The sequence below is a fragment of the Microtus oregoni genome, unplaced genomic scaffold (assembly GCF_018167655.1).
Source record: "Microtus oregoni isolate MIOR12 unplaced genomic scaffold, Mior012 000023F_ref0000262, whole genome shotgun sequence".
NCBI lineage: Eukaryota > Metazoa > Chordata > Mammalia > Rodentia > Cricetidae > Microtus > Microtus oregoni.
In genome coordinates, this window is record NW_024543082.1 from 8194466 (window position 1) to 8218563 (window position 24098).

General features: G+C 40.4%; 2 protein-coding genes across 6 annotated transcripts in view; both read right to left on the reverse strand.

Moving 5' to 3' along the window:
• The window catches only part of Impg2 (interphotoreceptor matrix proteoglycan 2), a 63128-nt gene extending 49557 nt beyond the window's left edge, over positions 1-13571 (reverse strand). The window contains exons 1-5 of the mRNA XM_041673486.1: positions 13487-13571; positions 12819-13046; positions 4745-4911; positions 245-276; positions 127-150 (exon numbers count right to left, since the gene is read on the reverse strand). Coding sequence (XP_041529420.1) covers positions 127-150; positions 245-276; positions 4745-4911; positions 12819-13046; positions 13487-13571 — 536 coding nt within the window. The remainder of the gene's footprint in view (positions 1-126; positions 151-244; positions 277-4744; positions 4912-12818; positions 13047-13486) is intronic.
• Positions 13572-20555: 6984 nt separating this feature from the next.
• Positions 20556-24098, reverse strand: part of Senp7 (SUMO specific peptidase 7) — a 94091-nt gene continuing 90548 nt past the window's right edge. For all 5 annotated transcript variants that reach the window (XM_041673249.1, XM_041673248.1, XM_041673252.1 and 2 more), the window contains one exon: positions 20556-22482. In XM_041673249.1, the coding sequence (XP_041529183.1) occupies positions 22345-22482 (138 nt within the window). In that variant the 3' untranslated portion in view covers positions 20556-22344. The remainder of the gene's footprint in view (positions 22483-24098) is intronic.

Here is a 24098-nt window from a genome sequence, read left to right on the forward strand (position 1 = left end):
TTCCATTGAATTATCCAGGAAGAAACGAGTCGGCTCCTGGTAAAGTCAGACAGTGAGTGAGCCTAGTGGCTATGGTGGTGCTCTGGGAAGGAAGATGGCCTCAGAGGAACAGCATTTGGGACTTACCCACAGGCCTGGTGCTTGCAGGAGCTGAAAAGACATAAAAAAGGAACGGCAGTGTAAGTGTTGGCGTTCATGTGACACCCCTATGTTGCCAGGTGTCGGATTAGGAGGAAAGACATACCTGCTTGCAGCTTCCTTCGTGTAAGCCAGCTTCTGAAGAAAACAAAGACACGATGGCTGAGTTAATAGCAGTGATTGCAGTGAATAAGAGGTCACCAATGCCCTAACGAGGCAAAAGCTAGGCCACTAATCTCTAAGGACAAGCAAATCATGAATGCAGGTGTAGTTTTTAAAAAGTGGCGCAGGAGAGAAAGATGCTATGAGACAGAGTTCAGTGGATAGGTTATTTTATTGGGGAAAAGTGAATGGGAAAAGGTGGAAGGGGAGAAGGGAGACCAGCCTCTGGGGACAGGAGTGGCAGAAGAGAAGAGAGAGAGAAAGACAGACAGACAGACAGACAGACAGACAGAGAAAGAGGGAGAGATAGGAGGTGGGCAGGGCGAATGTGCACGGGAGGTGCTCTTAGTGGCTACAGCTGAGGACGTATACCCCAAAATCAGGCCAGCACAGATGCCAGAATACTAACAGCAGGTACTGATGATGTCACGTCTGTTTCTATAACCGTGCAAACATCCTAGCATTCTCTCTGCTTACGTGCCCTGATGCTCCTGTGTACTCTTACTTCAAAAGAAAAAAAAAGAGTGTACAGAAAATTAAGATGGATCCAGAAGGTCTATAGTTTAAAGTTCCCATTTCTCCTCCCAGTTACAAGCACACACCCCACGTCCTTTCTGGTTCAAAGGATCAGTGTTCTCATCTGTTGAATGGAAAGAAAATTACCTAAGTCACTCTGAGATATCATTAAGTAATTTGCTCCTTTTCTTCCTCTACGGTCCCTCCCAAAATAATCTGTCACCTCATGCATTCAGTCAGTACATCAAAGCCGGTGAATATTCCTATAATTAAAAACCCAGACCACCGCCTTTGCTTCATATGAAAACATCAAACAATGCACACTTCTTGTGAGCAGTTAAGATGAATGTTTCAAAATAACTTCACCCTTCTTGCCTCATCTGCAAGGAGCACAGTGACTTTCCTGCCTGAGCCCTGATCTTGTTGAGTCCCATTAGGGACTGGGAGGCTCCCAGCACTATTATCCCACCCTGTTCCCACCTAATCTGCCACAGCCTGTTGTAGAATATTTGTTTAAGTACGTAAATATATGTTCATTGTATTTGTTTAATAATGTAAAGAGGAGTTGCTGTTTTACCTTGCCTGCCTAAGGCACCTGCTTGGTCTAATAAAATTCTGAACAGCCAATAGCAAGGGAGGAGGTATAGACAGCACTTCTGAGCAGGGAGAGCAAGTGAGAAGAAGAATTTAGTCTGGGGAGGGGGTGAGAAAGAAAAAGAAAAGGCAGGGAGACACCAGGGACCAGACAGACAGACACGGAAGAAGCAGAAAAGTAGGACATACAGAGTGAAAGAAAGGTTTTAAAAAAAGCCCTGAGGCAAAACATAGAAAAATAGAAACAGGTTAAATTAAGCTAAAAGAGCTGGTGAGACAATCTTAAGCTAAGGCCAAGCATTCATAATTAATAATAAGTCTCAGTGTCTTTATTTGGGAGCTGATTGGTGACCCAAAGAAAATGGCAACTACAAGAACCCCACAAATCCAATTTTTTACTTTTGCCCATCATGTTCTTTCTCTGTCCCATGATCTGGTTAGGAGTCTCAGTGGCTTCCTACCTGGTCTCTCTGTCAACTGACTCTCTGTAGTAACCCTTCAAACAACCTTTAAGAGTTCAAAATTGGGCCAGAGACTCAGCAGGTGAAGGCCCTTCCCCGCAAGCCTGACTGAGGTCAATCCTGGCAGCCCACATAGCAGGAGAGAACTGACTCCTATAGAAGTTCCATAGTTCCCCCCCCTTGTTCTCACTCTCACAGTTTATTAATAAATAAATAAATAAATGTGAATTTTTAAGACCAAGCTTTGAAGCCAGCTCCTTTGTCTTATCCCCTTACAACCCTGAAGTTTCCCGTCACCCACAGAGCCAAATCCAAGCCTCTTAAAACTCTCCCCTCCTCCCGTCTGACCTGTCATTTCTAGCATATCCCTCTACTACACCGGCCTAAACCATACCCTACAAACACAGTTTGTGTTGTTCCCTGCATCTGCCTGTCCAACCTCGCCTTTTCTGCCAACTCACATTTACCCCTTTAGACTCAAGCCAGACAGCGCATCACCTGTCTAATCTACAAGCTCTAAGTATTCATTGAAGCGTATTTCCTAGACTTTCAAGTTAAAACTAAAGTCCCACTTGTAAGCAACACATTTTAGTGTAACATCACAAAATTCTGTTGTTAAGTTAATAACCCCTTGTATATATTTCTTGCTTTAGTTGCTGATCCAATATTGTGGACACAATTTGAAATACACGGGGATGATATAAATATGAATACATGATTCTTTTCTTTGTGGAAGCCTTTTGGATCAATAACAACTGGAATGGGAGCTGCATAACACAGGGGAAAACATGCTTTGAGAGTTTTGTTTTGTTTTTGCAGTGCTGCTAATCAAACACAGGGCCTTGCACAGGATACCACGCTCTGTGCTTCTGAACAATATTTATATCCAAAAATATAAATTTTGGGAAAAAAATAGTTCTGGATTACAAATGATTTTGTAATAAAGGGCAAGCAATGTATTTATTGTCTTTATTTACAAAATGAATAACACCTTGCAAGGTTGCTGTCCGTTAGCTGTAAAATATGGGCGGCATGGATGATGCATCTATTTTCCTAATTTCTAAAATGAAGCAGTTATAAATATGACATAGAAAAGGCAGACACCGTGTCTTCACTTGAACTGTGACACACCATGGCAAACAGATGAGTTCATTTTAAACACATAAAAAGTTTGCACGTCTGCAAAATGTTTATGACCCTATAAAATCTGTCTTTGGTCCACCCATGTTTAGTAAACTATCCGCCTACCCAACTCTCTCCCATGTAATGAGATCACCATTGTAAAACCAAATGTTAAGAGAATATAGCACATCTTCTTTACTAGAAATAAAATTTAAAAATGAAAAAACATGATGCTTCATCTTGTTTCTTTTAGATACACTCTTATTTCATAAGGATCAAACAAAAATAACTCAGAGCTATTCATTTAATAATAATTTTTCAGACCTACTTAAACAACTGGTTTTAGCTATTCATCCAACAATTATTTTCAGTATGTAATACTTGCAGCCAGTACTTCAAAATGATATTCATAAACTTCAAAGATTGCAGGGAGTAGAAAAATACATGTGGCTATTACTTTTATAATTTTATTTCAACAAATATCCATTAAATAATTTCTCTAATTTCTGATAATAAAACATAGCAAACATGGCTGGCAAGATGGCTCAGCAGGTAAAATCATGTGTCCTACAAACCAAATGACCTGATTTGGATCCTTGGAGCCTATGATAGCTAATCTTGGTTGTCAAGTTAGTTATGTCTAAAATTAATTAAAACCCATACAGCTGGACAAACCTGTGAGGGATTTTTCTTATTTAGAAAAACTTCAGTTAGGAAGACCGACCTTAAATCCAGCTCATTTGAGGTCAGAAAATCCATCCTAACTCTGAGCCACACCCTCTGGTAACGGCCCATATACGAGGACATGGAAGGAGGAAGGGCTTGGTTTCTTGCCTGTTTCCCCTCACTCTTGCTGGCAAGCTTATCTGTCCTGCTGCTGAAGCATTCTTTCACTGGTTTTAGAAACTCTTTCTTTGAGATTCTAACATAGAGACCAGCTGTAACATCCAGCCTCATGTTGAACAATTACGGGATTTTTGAACTTACTGGTGGTAGAGAACCGTTGTTGGATTAGCCAGACCACAGGCTGTAAGTCACTCTAGGAATCCTCTTTTAATATATAGACCCATTCTAGAAGATCTGTTCCTCTAGAGAACCCTGACTAATACAGAACTCATGTTTGAAAAGCCACGTACAGTGGTCTGCATCTGTAACCCCAAGATTCCTAAGGCAGGATGGGAGAAACAGAAGAATCAGTCGGGAGTTCATTTATTTTGTGCAGAAGCAAAAAATTAAAAGAGAGACCTTGCATCAAAAACAAGGTGGAAGGAGAAAACTGGCTTCCAAATAGTTGAACTCTGCCCTCCGTATGTCTGCCATGGCATACGTGTGCACACATGCATGCACGTCCACATACATACACACAAATAAAAACAAATTGAACTAAAACCACATTCATACTTTGCTACATATGCTAAATAAACTATATCCTCGAACTTACTTAGAATGACTAGGATCCATTCTGAATGAACATATAAAGCAATTTGGCAATAAAGTTTAACTCACACAGTCCTTATCTTTGAATTTTTGCATAACATTATTTTGATACATTTACATCTATAAACAAGGCTGCGGCTGTTTCTGCATTAACAGTGTTCATTATGAAAGGCGAGACCTAGGGATATAAGACTAAGCTATACCCTAGGGCAGCTCACTCGGAAACCTTAAACCATGTTATCTTCTCTTCCTTTAGCCATGTACAACAATGCCTACAACAATTTAACAATTTCTCTCTTCCTTGCGACACTTACCTTCGTGATTAAGCTTCTATGTTCCATAGACTGACTGAACTGTGTGCCCATTTCAAATACACTTGTGGTTCCAGCCTCACACAAGTCCATCCAGTAACGATAGTCCTCATGCCCAGGAAGTCGATCCCAAAATGTCCTGAAGGCTTCCCAGATGGCTTCCTGGCACACTGGAAAGTAGAGAGAGATGTGTAGAAAAGGATAACATGTTCTGTGGCTCTCATGATGATCATGGGACAACTCACTCCCCTTTCTCTGAAACACTTTTGGCCATATCATCTTTTCTGGAGGGTCATGAGGATGGCATTTGGCTAAAAACATCCTGTTCAAACTTTTCAGTTCTGAAAAACAAAATGATACTCCCCAACTATTCCTTTATAAGGGGCATTAACTCACCTCTTAATGAACATGTTCCTTGTTTATTTTTTATTCCATGTTTGTCTTATGAAAATGAAAGTTAGATTTAATATACTGTGTTGATCTGATGAGGGTCTCTGTCCTTCATCAGAGCAACGGACTGAGTTCCCAACGTCCAGTTGAAGAGCAGAAGGAGGGAGAAGATGAGCAAGGAAGTCAGGACCGCGAGGGGTTGGTTCACCCACTGAGACAGTGTGCCTGATCTAATGGTAGCTCACCAAATTCAGCTGTACTGGGACTGAATGAGCATGCGATCAAACTGGACTCTCTAAATGTGGCTGACAATGGGGGCTGACTGAGAAGCCACTGATAAAGGCACTGGGATTTGTTTCTACTGCATATACTGGCTTTTGGGGACCCTAGTCTATTTGGATACAAAGCTTCCTAGGCCTGGATGTAGGGGGGAGGGCCTTGGACTTCCCACAGGGCAGGGTTCCCTGCCCTCTCTTAAGGAGGGAGGGGGAGGGAGGAGGAGGAGGGGAGACCGGGAGAGGAATGGTGGGGGGAGGAAATGTAAAATTTTTAATGGAAAAAATTAAAAATATATTCTGTGTTGAATCTGTTTTATTAATAAACACTGCAATTTTAAGCTCCTTTTTTTAAACTGAAGTCATGACTTCTCAGCTTTTCAAAAGATGATGCTTTTGAACACTGCAGTAAAATGACGCCTAATGACTTAAAGCCGGAAGAGGTGGATGACTTCAAGAAAACTGCTTCTCAACACAACATGCAGATGCACATATGAACACATGGCTGTAATAACATGTATAAGACATGCACAAGCCAGACAAAACCCCAGCACAGAGAGGGAGATCAGAACAAAGTCCTGCTTCTAGCTCAGAGCTATTGGCATTCATTTGCTGGTGTGAGGGGAAGTCAGTTTTCTTCAATAGAGTGCCATCTGGTATACCAACCCCATTCCAGGACAGGCCTCATAGCCAGGAGTAGTGAACTTGAGGGGTTTTGGTTTGGGTTTTCTTAAGAGAGAAGGAACATGAGATTGGGTAAATTGAGAGTTGGGGGGATTTGGGAGAAGCTGAGGAGGAATAATACGGTCAAAGTACATTTAATGAAGTTTTCAAAGAATACAAGCTTTTGAAAAATAAAAGAGAGAAAATGACATTTTAAAAGAGCCAGGAGGTTTTTGGGTAAAATGCAGAAATGCAAATGAATGTGATCTATTCTTTGGAAAACTTATTGGACATTTTTAAAGGAGCATTTGGAACTCCTCAGGGCTTGGAGGTTGAGGGCACACTGAAGCCAGGGAGAGAAAGTTCACTTTGAGTAGTCACTCTCTAGCAAACACAACTCATGCTTGACAACAGGAGATAATAGTCATTCATTTTTATACAGAAAAAGAAACAAATCCAGTTCAGGTGCACTCCTTGGCATCCACGCAAGCAAAGAAAAAAAATGTGATTGCGCAAGAACTTGTATGAACATGTTTGAAGTGGCTTTATTTACACTTGCCAAAGCCTGGAGGTCATAAAGACGGCCTTCAGCAGAAGAATGGAAAATAAACTCTGGCAAATCCACACAATGGAATATTATTCAATTATAATTTCAAAATGAGATTTCAAAGCACTAAAATTATGCACACTGCCAAATCAACAAAACTAATCTGTATGAGCCCAATAAAATTTGTGGAAAGGCAAAAGTATGGGGACTGTGAAAAGATGAGTGTTCCTCGGGGGTTGGGAAGAAGGGCAATGAATAGGTGGAGTTGTTCTGAAGAACGCTGTAATCGTTGGTAAACATCATCATACCTTCACCAAAACCCAATGAATACACACCGCAGTGAACGCCAGTGTAAACTATGATTTGTTAATCATGCACCAATGTTGGACTATCAGTTGTAGCAAATGTACTGTATTAATATGAGATGTTAATGTTAGGGAGTTTAAGGAACTTTGCACTAACTTTATGGACATCATGCTCAATTTTTCTCTGAACCTATAACTACTCTGAAAACTTCATTGGTTTTAGAAACACATTAAGTAAAAATTATATCCAGGAGGCTTGAGATAGCTCAGCTGTTAATAGCAGTGGCTGGCTGCTCTTGCAAAAGAATGTAATTCAGTTCCCAGCACCCATGTGGTACCCACAGTCACACTTAACTACAGTTCCAGGGAATCCAGTGCCTTTTTCTGGTCTCCAAGGGCACTAGACGCATGTTGTCCATACAGGCAAAAAGAACCCCTCATACATATAGGATAAAAATAAACATTTTCTAAAAAGATTACTTGCTGCTCCTAGAGGCCCTGAGTACTATTCCCAGCACCCATATCTGGCAGCTCATAGCTGCCTGGAACTCCAGCTTTATGGGGTTAAACACCTTCTCCTAGCCACTGCATGCACCCACACACATGGTATGCACTCACACAAATACACACACATATAAATTTTTAAAAATTATATAATATTTGTAAAACTTTGCTGTGTGAAAATAAAAACTAATTAAACGTACCGGCCAACCATCCCAGAGCATAAAATCTGAAGGGCCATTAATATATCTGTTACTTTTACATCACTGTGAGCACTGCACACTTAAGGGAGAAAAGATTGACACTGGGTCAATATTTCAGAGTTTCAGACCTCATGGGTGGCAGCATGGTGGTATGAACATATACATCGCCACAGTATGAACATATACATTGTTCAATGCCTATGCAGCTTCATCCAAAGTAAAAATTAAAACAATCTAAGTACTTACTGATATAAAATGAAGGAGAAATTGGCCATACAGTTAAGTTAAAAGAAAATTTGTTATCTTAAGTTAATATTTTGTGTCTAGAATCTATTGAAATGCAATACCCAGAGATTTATGTCCAGCATCAGAAACCATAAAACTATGCAAATCTACTTTCAATTCAGATGGGCCAAAGTCACTTTAAAGACAACTGTTGACAGTCTCTGGGAATGTTCCTGAGCCACACAACAGATGAAGACACGAGAAAATCCAACAAAAGTGGATAAGGAAAGTGAGTCAGCTGCTGTAGACAACAAGGAAAGGACAGAGCAGGCATCTAACCAGGAGAGAAGAAAAGCTTCCTTCACCTGCAGACAAGAGCTGTGTGCACAAGTCCTAAGGAAGCCACTTTAAGATGCTCTGAACTAGTAAGTAATTACAACTAGGTTTCAGAATACAATACTGTATTATAATTTAAAAATTATATAATATTTGTAAAACTTTTGGTCATGGTGTTTATGACAGCAATAGAGACCAAGCTAGGAGCTTCTTTTGTTAGATTTTGTTGTGTGTGTGTGAATAGTTGTTCGATGTGTAATCTACCTCCCACGTAGATCTTACTACACATTTAATATAATTCTAATTCTATCAGAATAATGGTTGGCGTCTTTGTGTATATTAATGAGATAATAGTAAAATTCATTTTTACTATAAGGATCCCAGCACCCGGGAAGCAGAGAGGCAGGCAGACCTCTGTGAGTTCAAAATTAGCCTGGTCTACAAGAGCTAGTTCCAGGACAGGCTCCAAAGCTACACAGAAACCCTGTCTTGGAAAAAAAATACAAAATATAAGCAATACATTCCTCGCATTCAATCAGCAATACTGTTGCTTTCTTAGGATCATCAAAGGCCCTACAAGTCTTAGTCAGTGTTTACTAAGACCCTTTGAAGATATTACTATTACTAATGCCACTCCCATTTCAATGGTAACAAAATAGAAGTTTGCTGCGCTTAATGGCTTGTGACAGTCATCCCAGTACCTGGGACACTGTGCCAGGAGGATTGTCACAAGTTCAAGGCCATCCTGAGGCACATGGTGAGTTTCAGGTCAGCCTGAGATAAAAAGTGAGACATTTAAAAGTATTTTTGATAAACAGTATAATTCTCCTGGGGGTTGGAAAGATGGCTCAGTGATTAAGAGTATTTACTGGTCTTGAAGAGGAGCCAGTTTTGGTTTTCAGCACTAACACAGTGGCTCACCACTGTTTGTAATTCCAGTTCCAGGGAATCTGATGTCCTCCTTTGACCTCCATGGGCATCTGTCACAAATATGGTACACATACTTACATGAACAAAACACTCAAACACTCTGTGTCTTTGTGTGTGTGTGTGTGTGTGTGTGTGTGTGTGTGTGTTTTGAAAAGAAAAGAATAACTTTCTTGGAGACACAGAGCCAGCAAACCTACAGATCAAATATTATATGGGTCCCACTAACACTAGAATAATCATTTGTTGTTCAGCTGAAATTCAAGTGTTAACCGACTGCCCCACATTTTTATTTCCTAACCTGGCACTGCTATACATACTTCATGAAAGAGTTATGGACGGCTTCAACCCATCCTACATTACTCCTGCAAAGAAGCTTTAAGCATATAGAACCACACCCAGCTTTTGAGTTTCCATACCCTCCATGGCCACCGGGAAGATGTCGACTTGTTCTTCCCAGTAGGTACGGATGGCTCGTCTGCGTGCTTCCTGCAGATGTACCTCGCCTCTTCGAGCTGTCTTTGCAGCACCCCGGTGATTCTGGTAAGCTGTTCCTTCATTTCATGTCGTTCTAATTTACAGAGTTCTACCTGCCTCTGCCTCCTGACTTCTGAGATTAAAGTTATGTAACTCTTGGCCCAGCTCACCTATTTGATTTCTTGCTTGAAGTTCTGAGTTCTTTATATATTTTAGATCTAAATTCTTTGTTACATATCTATATGTAACTAGCTAATGTTTGTTCCATTCTGTAGATTCTTTACTTGTATAAAAAACTCCTTGGCATCTGCATATCTTATCCTTTGTCCCTTGTCAGTCGTGGGTCTCTGTGTTACCCACATATACTGCAGATAGAAGCTTGTCAGATGAGGGCTGAGAGATGGTATCTAGCTCTTAGTATCAAGGTGAGCCATCAGAAGTGGTCAATCACTGTGCCCATGGAGTAGCATAATAGTAATAGGTTCTCCCTGGGGCCTATGATGTGTCCGGCCATAGCTTAACCTATGCCGGGTATGGGTTTCATCTTGTGGTGTGAGATTTAAAGTCCATTAGAAAGTGACTGGCTAGGCCAGCCTGGTCTACAGAGCAAGATCCAGAACAGCCAGGGCTATGAAGGGAAACCCTGTCTCCAAACAAACAAAAAACAAGGAAACAAAAAGTAGTTGATTGCTCCCATGATGTTCATGCCACTATTGCACCAGTGGGGATATCTGGGGACAGAGTTCCCACAGCAGGATAGTGTAGGAAGTCTGTCACATGGTGGCTAAGACTGATGATTCCTGTTTCTTCCGATAGTGTGCATAGCACCGTCCAGCACTATGAAAGCTGGATAGGAAGGGATGAAGTGTCCAGGTGGTACCAGCTTGATTCTGCCATGTTCTATGATTCAGTCGTGTGGTGTCTTCAGTAATAGGTGTGACCGTGGAGTCTGGAGGGTAACCACGAGCAATGGCAATGCCAGCAGTGATTGCTTAGCCTAAAGGAACAGATGCATTGCAAAACTCCAAGGCTCAGGGATCATTATGGAAAGGGGCCAAAGCCAGAGGTGGTAAAATGACTACAGGAGACATTGGCAGAGCAGGGCAGCTGCACATGGGAGCGAACTCACAGTGGTTGTGGCAGCATGCAGAAAACCTGGGCAGGCCCAAACCAGACCAAATGCCAGCATGGAATGTGTGCACCTCCTGTGTGCCTGGTGCCCAGGGAAACCAGAAGAGGGCACCAGATCTCCTGGGAATAGAGTTACAGTTGGTTGGGACCCACCACATAGTGCTGTAAATCACTATGGTCCTTTGGAAGAGCAATCTGCACTCTTAACACTGGGCCTTATCCCCAGTCCTTCCCCAGTTTTCAAAAGCATAAAAGGTAAAGTATTGTTTTATACTATGATCATAATAACAACCACAGTATAATGCCATAGTTTAACTTACTTTTTCTGAGGTCCCTGTTCTTTCTATTTTTTTAAATCATTTCTTTATTTTTTTGAGAGGGCAATATAATTATCATTTCCCCCTTCTTCCCTCTCCTCCCTCCAAATACTTCCATATTTCCATATACCCTTCCTTGCTCTCTTTAATTCAAGTTCATAGCCTTTTTTTCATTAATTGTTGTTACACACATACACAGAGAGAGAGAGAGGGAGGGAGGGGGAGAGAGAAATGTATGTGTATATTCCTAAATACATAAGTACAATTGTTTAGTATGTATAATGTTACTTATATGTATATTTTCAGGGTTCCTTTTCAATAACCCAAATCACAGCACCTGTATTTTTTAATTCATTATTTTAAGGATGTTTCATTTTTCTTTTTGTTGACCTCTTATTTTTAGCAGTACTTCTTGACTTTATAAAAATGAGAGCAAAATAATCACAAAACAGAAGTAGATTCCTTAATGTTTGGCCCTTCCTCTTTACTGTGGAATGAACAGCTGAGACAGCTGGATATTCTGAGCCACTTAAAGTTAAAATCCAGGCAGTGTAAATCACCTTGATACATGATCCACTGCCGTTCTCTGGTCCTTCATGTCCTCAGTCACTTTGCAAGTTCACTTCCAACCTAGGGTCCTACACAATACTTCTAGGTCTACGATTCCCTTTTAACAAATGAAAGAAAAGCCAGGTCAAGAGTGGTGGTGCACACCTTTACTCCCAGCACTTGAGAGGCAGAACAGGCGGGTCTCTGAGTCTAGCCTGGTCTACAAAGTAAGTTCCAGAACAGTCAGGGCTGTTACTCAGAGAAAAAAACTCCATCGTGTTAAAAAAAAGAAAAAGAAAAAGGAAGAGAAGAGCCTTTTCCTGAGTAAATAACCTCAAATACAATCAAGACTAGCATATTCACAGGGGCTGCTAAAACACTGTGCCGTGTTATATTAACATAAAACACTACATATATGATATGTTTTCACTGCCATTAAATTTTTATTTTTTTAAAAACTGTAGTGTAGAAGAGAATGTCGAGGGACAGAAAGCTAAGATAATGAAGTAGCAGCTGAGGAAGACAATTGTACCAACTGGTGTCAGGGGAAATAGTGAGTGCTCAATAAACAAATGGATGAATGTTTAATAGGGCAGGCCTGATGTTTGCAATCATTTCATAATCAACCTCTACATTTGGCTTAGTAACATCACATTCATATAAAAGCACTTTTTTATTGGCTGTTGAACACATAAAAAGCAAAATTTGATAAATCCTTCAAATGTCTAAGGCATATGGACAATGTCCAATTAAGCAACGTTAGCAAGTGTAAGAAACATAGTGTGAATTCACATGGCAGAAGACATGAATCCAGGATCATATTGCCTAATCAAAGCCAGGTGAGAGCCCTGAGTGAAGAGTCATCTCTGGCATGTCCAAAGTACACAGTCAAGAAGCCCATTATATCTTCATCTATAAAATAAGTAGGAAAGCACGGGAGTCTTTGTTTCTAAATATGTGCTGTGGGTATATGTAGGTAAATTACCACAATGAAAAATAAAAAAATTATATTTAATATATCCAGTAACACAGTAGTGCTTTCAAATATACTTAAAAAATTTAGATATTTTCTATTACAATAATTTACACCTTTCTCTCAATTTATATCAACATGATTAAGTCCTTTTCTCACTAATATTTGGTTCATTATCACCTTCTTACTATAAAAGCACACAACAAATGTGATGGTTGAATGTCATGAAGGAGTCCAAGGGTTTGGCTATCTGCTTACCTCGGGCTTTAAAATACTTCACGTGGTTGGCCACCGCCTCCGCAGTGCTTTCATTGGGGCAAACTTTGACCCCATTTGGGAACAGAATCGATCTCCGCCTTCTAAGCAGCCACCTGCTCTCTGCCTCTGTGGGCTCCAAAAGCTGCCTGTTTCTGGGAGGCAGGGAAGGGTCAATGGACTTCTCAGGCAAGAGCAGGGAGACTGCACGCGTGGGTTCTTGTATCACTTCTGCAGAAAAGATGGTCTGTTACTACAGAAAATGGCCTGGGAGCAGAACCCCGGGGCTTCCCGGGAAGGAGAGGCAGGACAAAAGGCACAAACAGAGACAAGCAGACATCTGCTTCAGTTAAACCTTTAAGACAATGCTCGAAACACATGCATGCACATCGAAGGAAGACGGACTCAAGCTTCTTCCCATCTAGCTAGTAATCCTTTAATTCAAGATTGTTTTTAAATTTAAGTACACACCAAATTTCATCGCAAGGGTGTAAGGTTTGAACTAGGAATTATTACTCAAATCATGGGAGATGATTTCTAAATCTAAAGCAGTTCAATAAAGCAATGGTAAAGATTAATAGTCATATTGTCCAACCACAACAGCAATGTCAAATATTACTATTTTGACTATATTAAAGGTCCCCAGAAAACAAGTATTAGTTTTGAATTACCTGAGAATGATACAAGATTTCCTCCTGCCAGAAAAAATAGCAAAATACCCAGAGAAATCTTCCCTAAAAGAAGAAACATAATCATTTAGGCCAAAACCAAAGAAATGAGACGACAAAATGAGCACCCGGAGTTTGGAGGTTTCCACTAACAAATGTTCACAAGAAAAAGGCTCGCAGTTAAAAGTTTATGTCTGAGAGTGAGCAACCACTCTAAAACCATTGTCAATTGACATAAGTTAAAGAAATAAAATAAAACTCGTCCTTTCAGAGAAGCTCTGGCTTCTTTTCTGACTTAATAGGGACACTATGGAAACAGGGAGGTAAGCTAATTAGGACAGATGGGAAGAGAGAATTCTAATCTAGCCACCTAAGCGCCTTAGTAAGCCCCGCCTCCCTCAACAAGCCCTGCATTTGCAGTGTGCTTCACGGGCCCCTTTCCTCTCAAGGCTCTGACTCCGTGCTCAGGCGCGGTAGACTTACACGTTCTCTGTGTTTTCCTAAGACAAAGACCTGTAAGCCACAAATGCTCATTTTCCTGCATAGGAGAAAATCCTTTGTAACCACTTCCTTTGCCTTCTTCCTTGTGCATCGTAAAGAATAATAAAGGGGGGCCCATTGGGAGAGCTGCCGAGAGAATTAACAGATCAACTCATTTCACCCACACAGCGTGACTTAAAATACCGCCTGGCAAATATTGAGCATACAGCATAAACTATGTTAAAAATAACTGTTGCCAAATTTTCTATCAAACATGAAGTCCCTGCCATCTGAGACGGTAGTGACCTTGCAGTGGAAGAGTTCACCGTGACAGAAACAGGCAGAAAGACAACTTTTTTCAAATTAGTATGGAAAAGCCAGAACAAGCAAAATAGCAGGGAGAAAGTATCTACCAAGAATTTTAGGGGCTGTTTTCATGGGGTTCTGTGGACAGTGAGGTGTTTCCATGGCCTCGTACCCTAGAACAACTGTCGTCAAGTTGGTTAGAGCTGACTACTTCTGATGGAACAGTTTTTCTTAGTGGCCTTCCCATTGTGTCCTGAGGAAATAACAGCATATTCTTGGGATAAAAGAGTTAACATAGCCTAGGTCGGCATTTGCAGGATATTCATCAGAGCATGAGGAACTCAGTCGACAAATGGTGTCCTCCACCAAATGGAATCAGATAGAATTCTTTACTAGTAAAGATTTTCATCTACCTAAGCAAATAGAAAGCAAAGTTAACCAAAAAAAAAAAAAATCCCTGTGGGAATTTGGAGTTACTATTTTTAAAAAATTAATTTAGTTTTACATATTCTGGTGAAATTTTTGAAAAAAAATACTATCTAAAGCACATGTCCCTTAGAATCCTTAACGGTGTCACTGTCAATGTTCTCATGGCACGGGAAGAGCTTATCAATTATGTGACAGCCTCAAATAAATATTTCCGGCCCTTCTAAGAAGCTGGATTGCACAGTGAGACCTGTAAAATATTAGTAGGGCTAAGAAACGTGAAAACTTGAATCAAAGGGGAGAAGTTATGTCTTAAATATTTGTTGATGATTGCGAACACAGGAACACATCTCAATTAACAAATACTGGTGGGAATTATTGTTTTTGTTATCCTACTCCAAAGAATGAAAAGCTCCTGAGAACCAAGGTAGTCTGGAAAACACTGCTGTACTCAAACTGAGAAAAACCTCCTCAAATGCAGAACGTTTCCAGCATTTGATGGCCTTTTGGTTCATGTGTACGTGGGATAAACATAATCAAACTTTTATACAAATTTCTAGGAACAGAAGGATGAATTATTCTGTATGATTATTCTTTGAGAGTAAGTGTTACAAAAGGCGTTTTAGAAACAGGAGTAGCAATGTAAGTGTTACTTGGAAATGAGTAATCACCAGAATACTAGCATGAATAGGGACAGACCCCTGAGATCCCACCCTTGGTGAAAGAGCTACTAGCAGTTGGTGGTTGGCTGCTGGGGGAAATGTCACTCTCCTTTGGGGTATGGCCACTAGTAGACTGTCAATGCCCCAGTAGAAGGCCCCCATATCCATGTTGACATGGGAAACACTAAATTAGACCAGGGAGCTATCAATCAACAACAACAACAACATAAAAAGAGGTCATGAAGCGAGATGAGAGGGAGGGTACTGGGGTGTTAGGAAGAGATGAAGTATTTGCTTTCAAAAGAGGAAAGCGTTCATTTGTGTGTGTGTGTGTGTGTGTGTGTGTGTGTGTGTGTGTGTTGGTGCGAGAAGTCCTTCTGTATGTGTTGCTTTTATTGGTTAATGAATAAAGAAGCTGCTTTCAGCCAATGGCTAGATGGAGTACAGCCAGGCTGAAAGAGATATAGAGAGAGTAGGCAAAGTTAGGGAGAAGCCATGGAACCACCAGGTGGAACCTTAGCATGAGGTTTGTGGCCTACCAGCAAGGTTCCAGCTGTTGGCTCACCTCTTTCTCCTCTGGGGGCTCCATGGCTTCTGACTCTGCCTATTTTCAGTTTAGTTTTCCCACCTAGCTCTATTCTGCCCTATCACAAGCCAAAGCAGCTTATTTCTTCATTAACCAATAAAAGCAACACATATACAGAAAGACCTCCCACACCAGTGTGTCTAGCAAAATGTTGGATAACAGACTTAGATTAGGCATCACTTGCTTGGGACTAGAAGTGCTGCAATTACAAATTACGCCGAAAATCGAGTTTAAATGAACACATGAGAATGATTAACCTATTCAGAAGCAAAACCAAACCAGGCATTCAGCTTTGACTTGGGCTTCAAAGTGGCATTCACATCACAAAACAATAGTCCATTACCTGGTTCCACATATACCTGGTTGAAAATTATGGCACACTGTTGTTACTATGGTAACTTTAAGTAAAGTACATCTTCATCTGAGGTCTTCTTGACCCTTTGATTTCTCCAGTCCCCCGAAAAGAATACAATTTTACAGATGAGATCATTTGAATAAACACAAGCCACGGGGACAGCAGAAAAGTAAGATATACAAAACAGAAGGAAAGGAAGGTAAAAGGCCCCGAGGCAAACACAGATGAAAAGAAACAGGATAATTTAAGTTGAAAGAGCTAGTGAAACAAGCGTAAGGCCAAACATTCGTAAGGAACTAATTCATGACTAAGTCTCATATACAAAGAACCTTGTCTTCTGACACGTGACGACACATGATGACACACGATGACATGTGATGGGCAGCGTTTACAAAATCCCACAGAAATATGCCAGTTAACGGATCTGAAGTACAGCTTGAGTGAGTAGTTCCGTACTGCGAAGGAGGAAGGAGAATGGAGGATAGACAAACAGGCTGGAACAGGATGACACAACACTGAGGCATTTCCCTTCCTGACCTTCCCCTCCAAAAAATAAATAAATAAATAAATAAATAAAAGGTGATTTCTAAGACGTTTAAAACTTTCTCAGGCACTATCTGGTTGAAGAGGACTTACAAAATCAAACAAAACACTCATCCCTCCACACCAATCTCGAGAGTTTTAAATTAAAATTTGTTATCTACTCTACAAATAATCTCTGGATATTAGCATGCGTTTCACGGTCTGTTGCCTCTCACCAATATTCTTCGCTAACATAGCTTCACCCACTCTCAGAGAGACTCTATTTTTACCAAATTATTAGACTTGTTTATCTGTCCAGAAACGAATGTTTGCTTTCAAAAACGGAAGAGCTCGTTTCTTAATTTATGATTAGCGTATGCATCTACGTGTGCACATGTACATAACATGTGTGTGGGTGAGCAGGGCACAGCTATGTGGAGGCTGGAGAACAACATAAAGTCAGCCATCTCTTCCCACCTTCTCACAGGTTCCAGGAACCAAACTCGGGTCACTATGTGTCCTGATTAGTTTTTATGGTCAAGTTCATACAAACTAGTCACTTGGAAAGAGGGGGTCTCATTTGAGGAACTGCCCAGATGAGACTGACCTGAGACCCTTGGGGAATTATCTAGACTGCTGACTGATGAGGGAGGGCTAGGCCCATTGTTGTGTGCAATACCACCTCTGGGAGGTGGGCCTAGGCAGTAATGAGAAGCTAAACAAATAAAAAAAGCTAAAGGAAAAAGAGGCCTATGCCCCAGTGGATGGCCCCCATATCCATGCTCCAACAGGAAGCAGTAATTAGACCAGAGAATTCTTTTTTTTTTTTTTTTTTTTTGCACTTTTAACTCTTTTATTTCTGCATAGAAACCCTGGTAGTCGTTAAATGCTGTCGGTGGTTGCCTCTCGGTGTAATCCGAGGTAGGAGCTTCAGCCCAGTCGTGTATTTTGTTTTCCTACTAGCGTCCTTCATTTGGGGCTCTATTTTTTTTTTTAAGGCAACAGACTATTTAATGTGGTGTAAAATACATCAAGTCCCTGGCTGTTGTGAATACGAAAAGTAGACTTGGAAGGAAAAAAAAAAAATCTACGAGAAAAAGAAAAACCTGTCAGCACAACCTCAAACAAGTGTGGGTAGCAGAGGAAAGCAATTATGGGGACAGAGGTGGCCCTCTTATCCCAAGCTGGTCAAGAGGGGCAACCAGGTGCCTGGTGACCCACCCATGCTACTAAGGCGGGAGGGCTGGGGCAGCACTCAGCAGGCCTCAGCCTCCCTGCAGATACCCAGGCAGCTCCACTGGCCTCTGGTCAGCCCTCAGTAGAGCTAACAAGGTGGGGACCAGGGAGAGTTAAATAACCATCTTTACAGAAACAACATTCTCACACAAAGTGCCTGAGCTCTGCCCATGGTCCAAAAACCAAATGGAAAACAAAGATTAAAAAAAAAAGTGCTTCTGACATGGTATACATGAAAATTTCAGCTGGACAAGGACCTAAATATTGGCATGGACCACAGCGGGTAAGACTTAGAGCCCAGGGCCCTTGGCTATGCCAATATTAGGAGCAGAAGGAGGGAGAACATGAGCAAAGAAGTCGGGACCACGAAGGGAGCACCCACCCACTGAGACAGTGAAGCTGATCTATTGAGAGCTCACCAAGGCCAGCTGGACTGTGACCGAAAAAGCATGGGATAAAACCGGACTCTCTGAACATGGCGAACAATGAGGGCTGATGAGAACCCAAGGACAATGGCACAGGGTTTTGAACCTACGTAATGTGCTGGCTTTGTGGGAGCCTAGCCAGTTTGGATGTTCACCTTCCTAGAAATGCACGGAGGGGGGAGGACCTAGGACTTACCACAGGGCAGGGAAATCTGACTGCTCTTTGGGCTGGAGAGGGAGGGGGAGAGGAGTGGGGGGAGGGGGAGAAGGGTGGGAGGAGGGGGAGGGAAATGGGAGGCTGGGAGGAGGAGGAAATTTGTTTTTTTTTTTCTCTTTTCTCAATAAAAAAAAAGTTAAAAAAAACCAATAAATATATAAATAAAATAGCAATAAACAAATCAGACATAAAAAAAAAGACCAGAGAATTCTTAATAAACAACAAAAAGGGCATGAAGTTGAGTAACAAAGGGGACGTCACTGTGAGCATTTGCTGTGGAATATTATTTTAACTATGCAAATATGTGTTACTTTTGCTTATGTTGAGGACTATTACTGTAATTGTATAAAAGTGTGTTACATTTGTTTATGCTGTAATTGCTTAAATATGGAAAGATACATTGTATTTGTTTCACCTTGCCTGCCTAAGGCACCTGATTGGTCTAATAAAAAGCTAAATGCCCAATAGCTGAGTAGGGGAGGGATAGGCAGGGCTGGTGGGCGAAGAATAAGTAGGAGGAGAAATCTAGGCTGGAGAGAGAAGGGAGAAAGAGAGGGATAGTCCTAGGGACAGGGCTGGGACCAGAAGCCAGGCAGTTGTCAGCCAGCCGTGGAAACAGCAGAAAAGTAAGATATACAAAACAGAAGGAAAGGAAGGTAAAAGGCCCCGAGGCAAACACAGATGAAAAGAAACAGGATAATTTAAGTTGAAAGAGCTAGTGAAACAAGCATAAGGCCAAACATTCGTAAGGAACTAATTCATAACTAAGTCTTTGTGTCAGGATTTGGGAGCTGGCTGAGGCCCCAAAGAAAGCTTGCTACAGGCATTCGAAGAGAGTAACAGTAAATGGATATAAAACCAAAATGTATAAAACTTTCAGTTAATAAATACCAAGTATTATAAAAAGTAAATATTTGCTTTCAAAAAGGAAAAAGTTCATCTTTTGTGTGTCTAGCAAAATGCTGGCAGAGGAACTGAACCAGCAGTGTTCGTCCATGGTTTCTGCTTCAAGTTCCTGCCCTGCTTTCTTTCCCTCAGGGGCTGTGACCTGTAAGTGAACCCCCTTTCCTCCCCGAGCTGGTTTGGTCATCGTGTTTACCACAGCAACAGAAAGCAAACTAGCACACTAGGCTTACACAGCCAATGCCTTTACCCACCGAGCCCCATGACCCCGGCGTGCATTTCCTCACGTGTACTGCTGGCTATTAGCAGTTATGGGAGCTGGGTATCATGGGACATACCAGGAGCAGAAGAATTGCATGTGTTGGATCTTAGAATATTTGCAAGTGCATGGCTATATCTTGAGGGAAGGGGTCAAATCTATGCATGATATTCATGTATGTTTCATATCTACTCTTCATACATATGCTGAGCTAATTGTAAGCAGTATTTTAGTGTTTTGACTGCCACCCATCATAGGTAAGAATGGAATTTTCTACTTGTCATATCATGCTGGTGCTCAGAACACTTCAGATTTGGGAGTGTTCTGGACTGGGGCAACACTTATCTAATTAAGTTGCTCGACTTGAAGTATTATTTTCCTTTAAACAAAAAGACATTCAAATTAACTGTACACCTGCTAAAATGTGAAAAAAAATAATTTAAACATCCAATTACATGGTATATGCAGTACACAATAGTTAAAAATACAATTCTGGCATAATAAACATAAATATTTATGTTTCCTATATACTCCCATATCCATCCTGAGGTAATTTTATACAGTACTTTTTTAGAGTTTTGACTGTTATCCACCACCACAGGAAGTGATTTAACTTTTACCCATCACAGAGGTGATAATATCACCCATTTCTAGCAGTGTTTCATATTTAAGAAAAGATTACTCCTCAATTTAATGAATTGAAAACATGTTTAATATAAAATGTTGACATCCTCAAACCATTATTTCTACATGAATTTAGGAAAACAAATTTTAAACAGTCTCCAAAACATGATGAAGGACAGTGGTATCTTTGAAAAACACACAAACAGAAAAGGTCAGAAATTATAAGATCTCTTATACACTTGCTTTCCAAAATTAGATGTACAAAACAATTAACAGCCACTTTAAAAAAAAGTTTTCTCGCCAACATACATAAGTTGGGAATGAAATATGCAGTTAATAAGCACTTTCATGTAAAATCCCCAAAGCCATGTATCCTGAACAGTGCAAAGAGAGACAAGACCAGCTGAATCTGAGGACACTAAGGCTAACTGGCAACCCAAGTCACTTGATTTTGAAATAAAACCTTCAGACTTCTTAGTTTTATCTTAAATTTACTTTGTTTCAAATGCTTTACAACAGTTATAACTGTAAATCCAAGATATGTTTAAAATAATATTCTAAAACCCATTATCTGAGAAAACAATATGATCATATCTCCCTAAAAATATTTCTGATAGCATAAGATTCTAAAGTGCTTACTAGATAATACCACCATCATCACATAAATTCAGTAGAACTGTTACCTGAATATTTAATAAAATATTGGGTGCTGTATGAGTGAGATCCCTGAGGGATCATAATCTTTAAAACTATAACTTAAAAATATAAAAGAAATAAGAAATCTGGCTTTGCAGATGAATCATGGGTAACCAAACTATAAAATTACATATTTGGTTCTAAATAATAAATAGAAGTTTAAAAGTATTTTCTCTGTTAAAATTATGAGGACACCAATTTTATCTTTTATAGAAACTGTATACACACATTCTAGAGTAATGTAGGAATGAATATTTATACAGCTATACCTCAAATTAACAAAGCTTAGCTAAGCCGGGCGGTGGTGGCGCACGCCTTTAATCCCAGCACTCGGGAGGCAGAGGCAGGAGGATCTCTGTGAGTTCGAGACCAGCCTGGTCTACAAGAGCTAGTTCCAGGACAGGCTCCAAAGCCACAGAGAAACCCTGTCTCGAAAAACCAAAAAAAAAAAAAAAAAAAAAAAACAAAGCTTAGCTACATAATTTTTGAAAACTCATTTGGTACTTTAAAGTGTGTTCCACATTTATCTGAACAAATGAACTCACTTCTCAGTCCTCTACCTGTGACATGTGAAGAAGTGGGGGCGGGGGGGGTGGAATTGCATTTAGCAATTGAGAATAATAAGCTGCACTTTGAAAGGGTAAATTTGTATCTAATGGTTTTCCTTTTTTTTATACTATACAGAAGGGATGCCGTGAATGGCATTTTCTGAAGCCTTGATACTAAGTTCTTTTTAAAAAAAATACACAGTATTCATACTGCATGCTTGAGCTGCAAAGAACAGAGTTACAATATGATGTGACTCGCCAACAAATCTGACAAGTACTGGGGCTGGCACCAGGGAGAATCCACCTCCCATCAACACCCAGTCATGTGGAAGTACAGATCACATAGGTTTATTACTTACGAAAACATTCCCACATTACATACGCTATTGCATAATCCAAGCATATTTAATCATAAAAATATATTTATGAAATTTTAATTTCTATAAGTGCTTCTATGACACCTGCAGCTGTAAGAGCCCAACGACTCAAACAAGATACCATATACATTTCAACAATTTATGAACTACTACAAGTTACTTTCTTCTAAGCTGACACAATGCCGGTAAGCCGCTTGCCAGGAAATTTAGAGAGCATGAGCCATGTCTGCACGGATTAACTAACTGCTGCTGTCCTTCTGTTGCTGCAAATGCAGTTTCAAAATGAGCTCTCGAATATCTTCCCGCTTGGTCTTTATTACATGGCGAGGAAACCATTTCTCCAAGTGAATTGGGAGTTCAAAGTTAACAATGGGATCCTAAGAAGAGAAAAGAAAGAATGATATTAGTGTGACATCATGATTTCAATTTTTTAAAATCTCACTTTTGTGGGAAATGAAAACATGACACCTTTCGAAAATCAACAGATTGCTGCACACCATACCACAGCACTCACATAAAGCACAAAATTAGTTTTCAGTTTCTCAGCTGGGTAACCATGGCCACAATCAACTTTAGATCATTTTCATAAATTGCTAACTTCTGAGCATTAAAACGAAATAGTCTACTCTGTTACACTGCATTCTGAGTGGTGTGATAACCGGTAAAGAATGACTCAGCAGAACTCAGAAATCAGACACATGTTAATACTGTTGAACTATTATGGAGAAAGCCCTGGTAATAAAGATTTCCAGAGATATAAACATGAAAAATCCCACTAAAAGTCATCTTTTAGGGTAAGAAACAGCTTTCTGAACTACTACATTTCCATGGTGTTAATTTAATGGCAAAGTTAAGTTAAAACTAAGAAGTTATTTCTCCTGGGTTAACTTTTTTTAGTTGCTAAGGAAGGCTACCCTTAGCTGGTATTCATAAATCTGAAGGATAATGTAAGGACTTACATCTTGGAGAAGACAGGGTGAGAGGATGGACTGACTGGAATCTCGGAACCCTATATGGGCCAATGCCTATAGTGGTACATTATTTGTGCTTTAATACATAAAGCTTGCCTGAAGATCAGAGGGCAAAGCAGTCATACTAGTCAGTCATACAGACCAGGGAGTGATGGCACACACCTTTAATCCCAGGACTCAGGAGACAGAGGCGGGTTTGAACTCTAAGAGTTCAAGGCCACCCTGGGCTACAGAGATCCAATCTGTTTAAAAGAGAAACATATCTCATACAAAGATGATCCCAGCACTTGGGATCCATGCCTTTAATCCCAGCAGTAGGGAGGTAGAGACAGGAGCGATATGGCTGGGCAGAGAGAGGATTATAAAGGGGGACAGGCACTCAGTGTGGTGTGGAGTCTGAGGATTCGTGGAGACAGGACCTCACCCCTTCGGTCTGAAGATTTGGTACAGGTAAAAGGTCTCTCTAGTAGTTGACTGCTTTGCTTTTCTGGTCTTCAGCTTGAACCCGTATCTGTCTCTGGGTTTTTGTTATTTGTGCTACAAATGCCTATGTGGTGATTTACTGCCTGATATTTTTACTAGAATTTGTACCGTTTTCTTTAGGGAAACCCACTGGTTCCTCAAGACTTGTTTTTAACCTGTTTGATGCTACAACAGTACACAAAACATAAGTTTAGAATTTTTAGCTTTTCCCAGGAATTTTACATGGTGATTCTGTATTTAACCTATATTCTATTATTGATCAAGGCTACCTAAAATTGGAATTGTGAAACTAAGTAAGAAAATGTCACTAATGACGCCCACTGGATATTCTAAACCTTAAATCAAAATCTACTTGGAATCAATGCTAGAGGACCAGAACTGTCTGCCTATGATGAAGTTCCAGTGTGGAATACAAGGGGAGAATAAACACAATTGTAACAATTGTGTGATAAATCTCTATAATGCGCACCATCTTTTACTATGCAGTTATCTTCCTCCCAATACTAAAGACAAAGGAAAATCTGAAGTGCAGGAGAGAA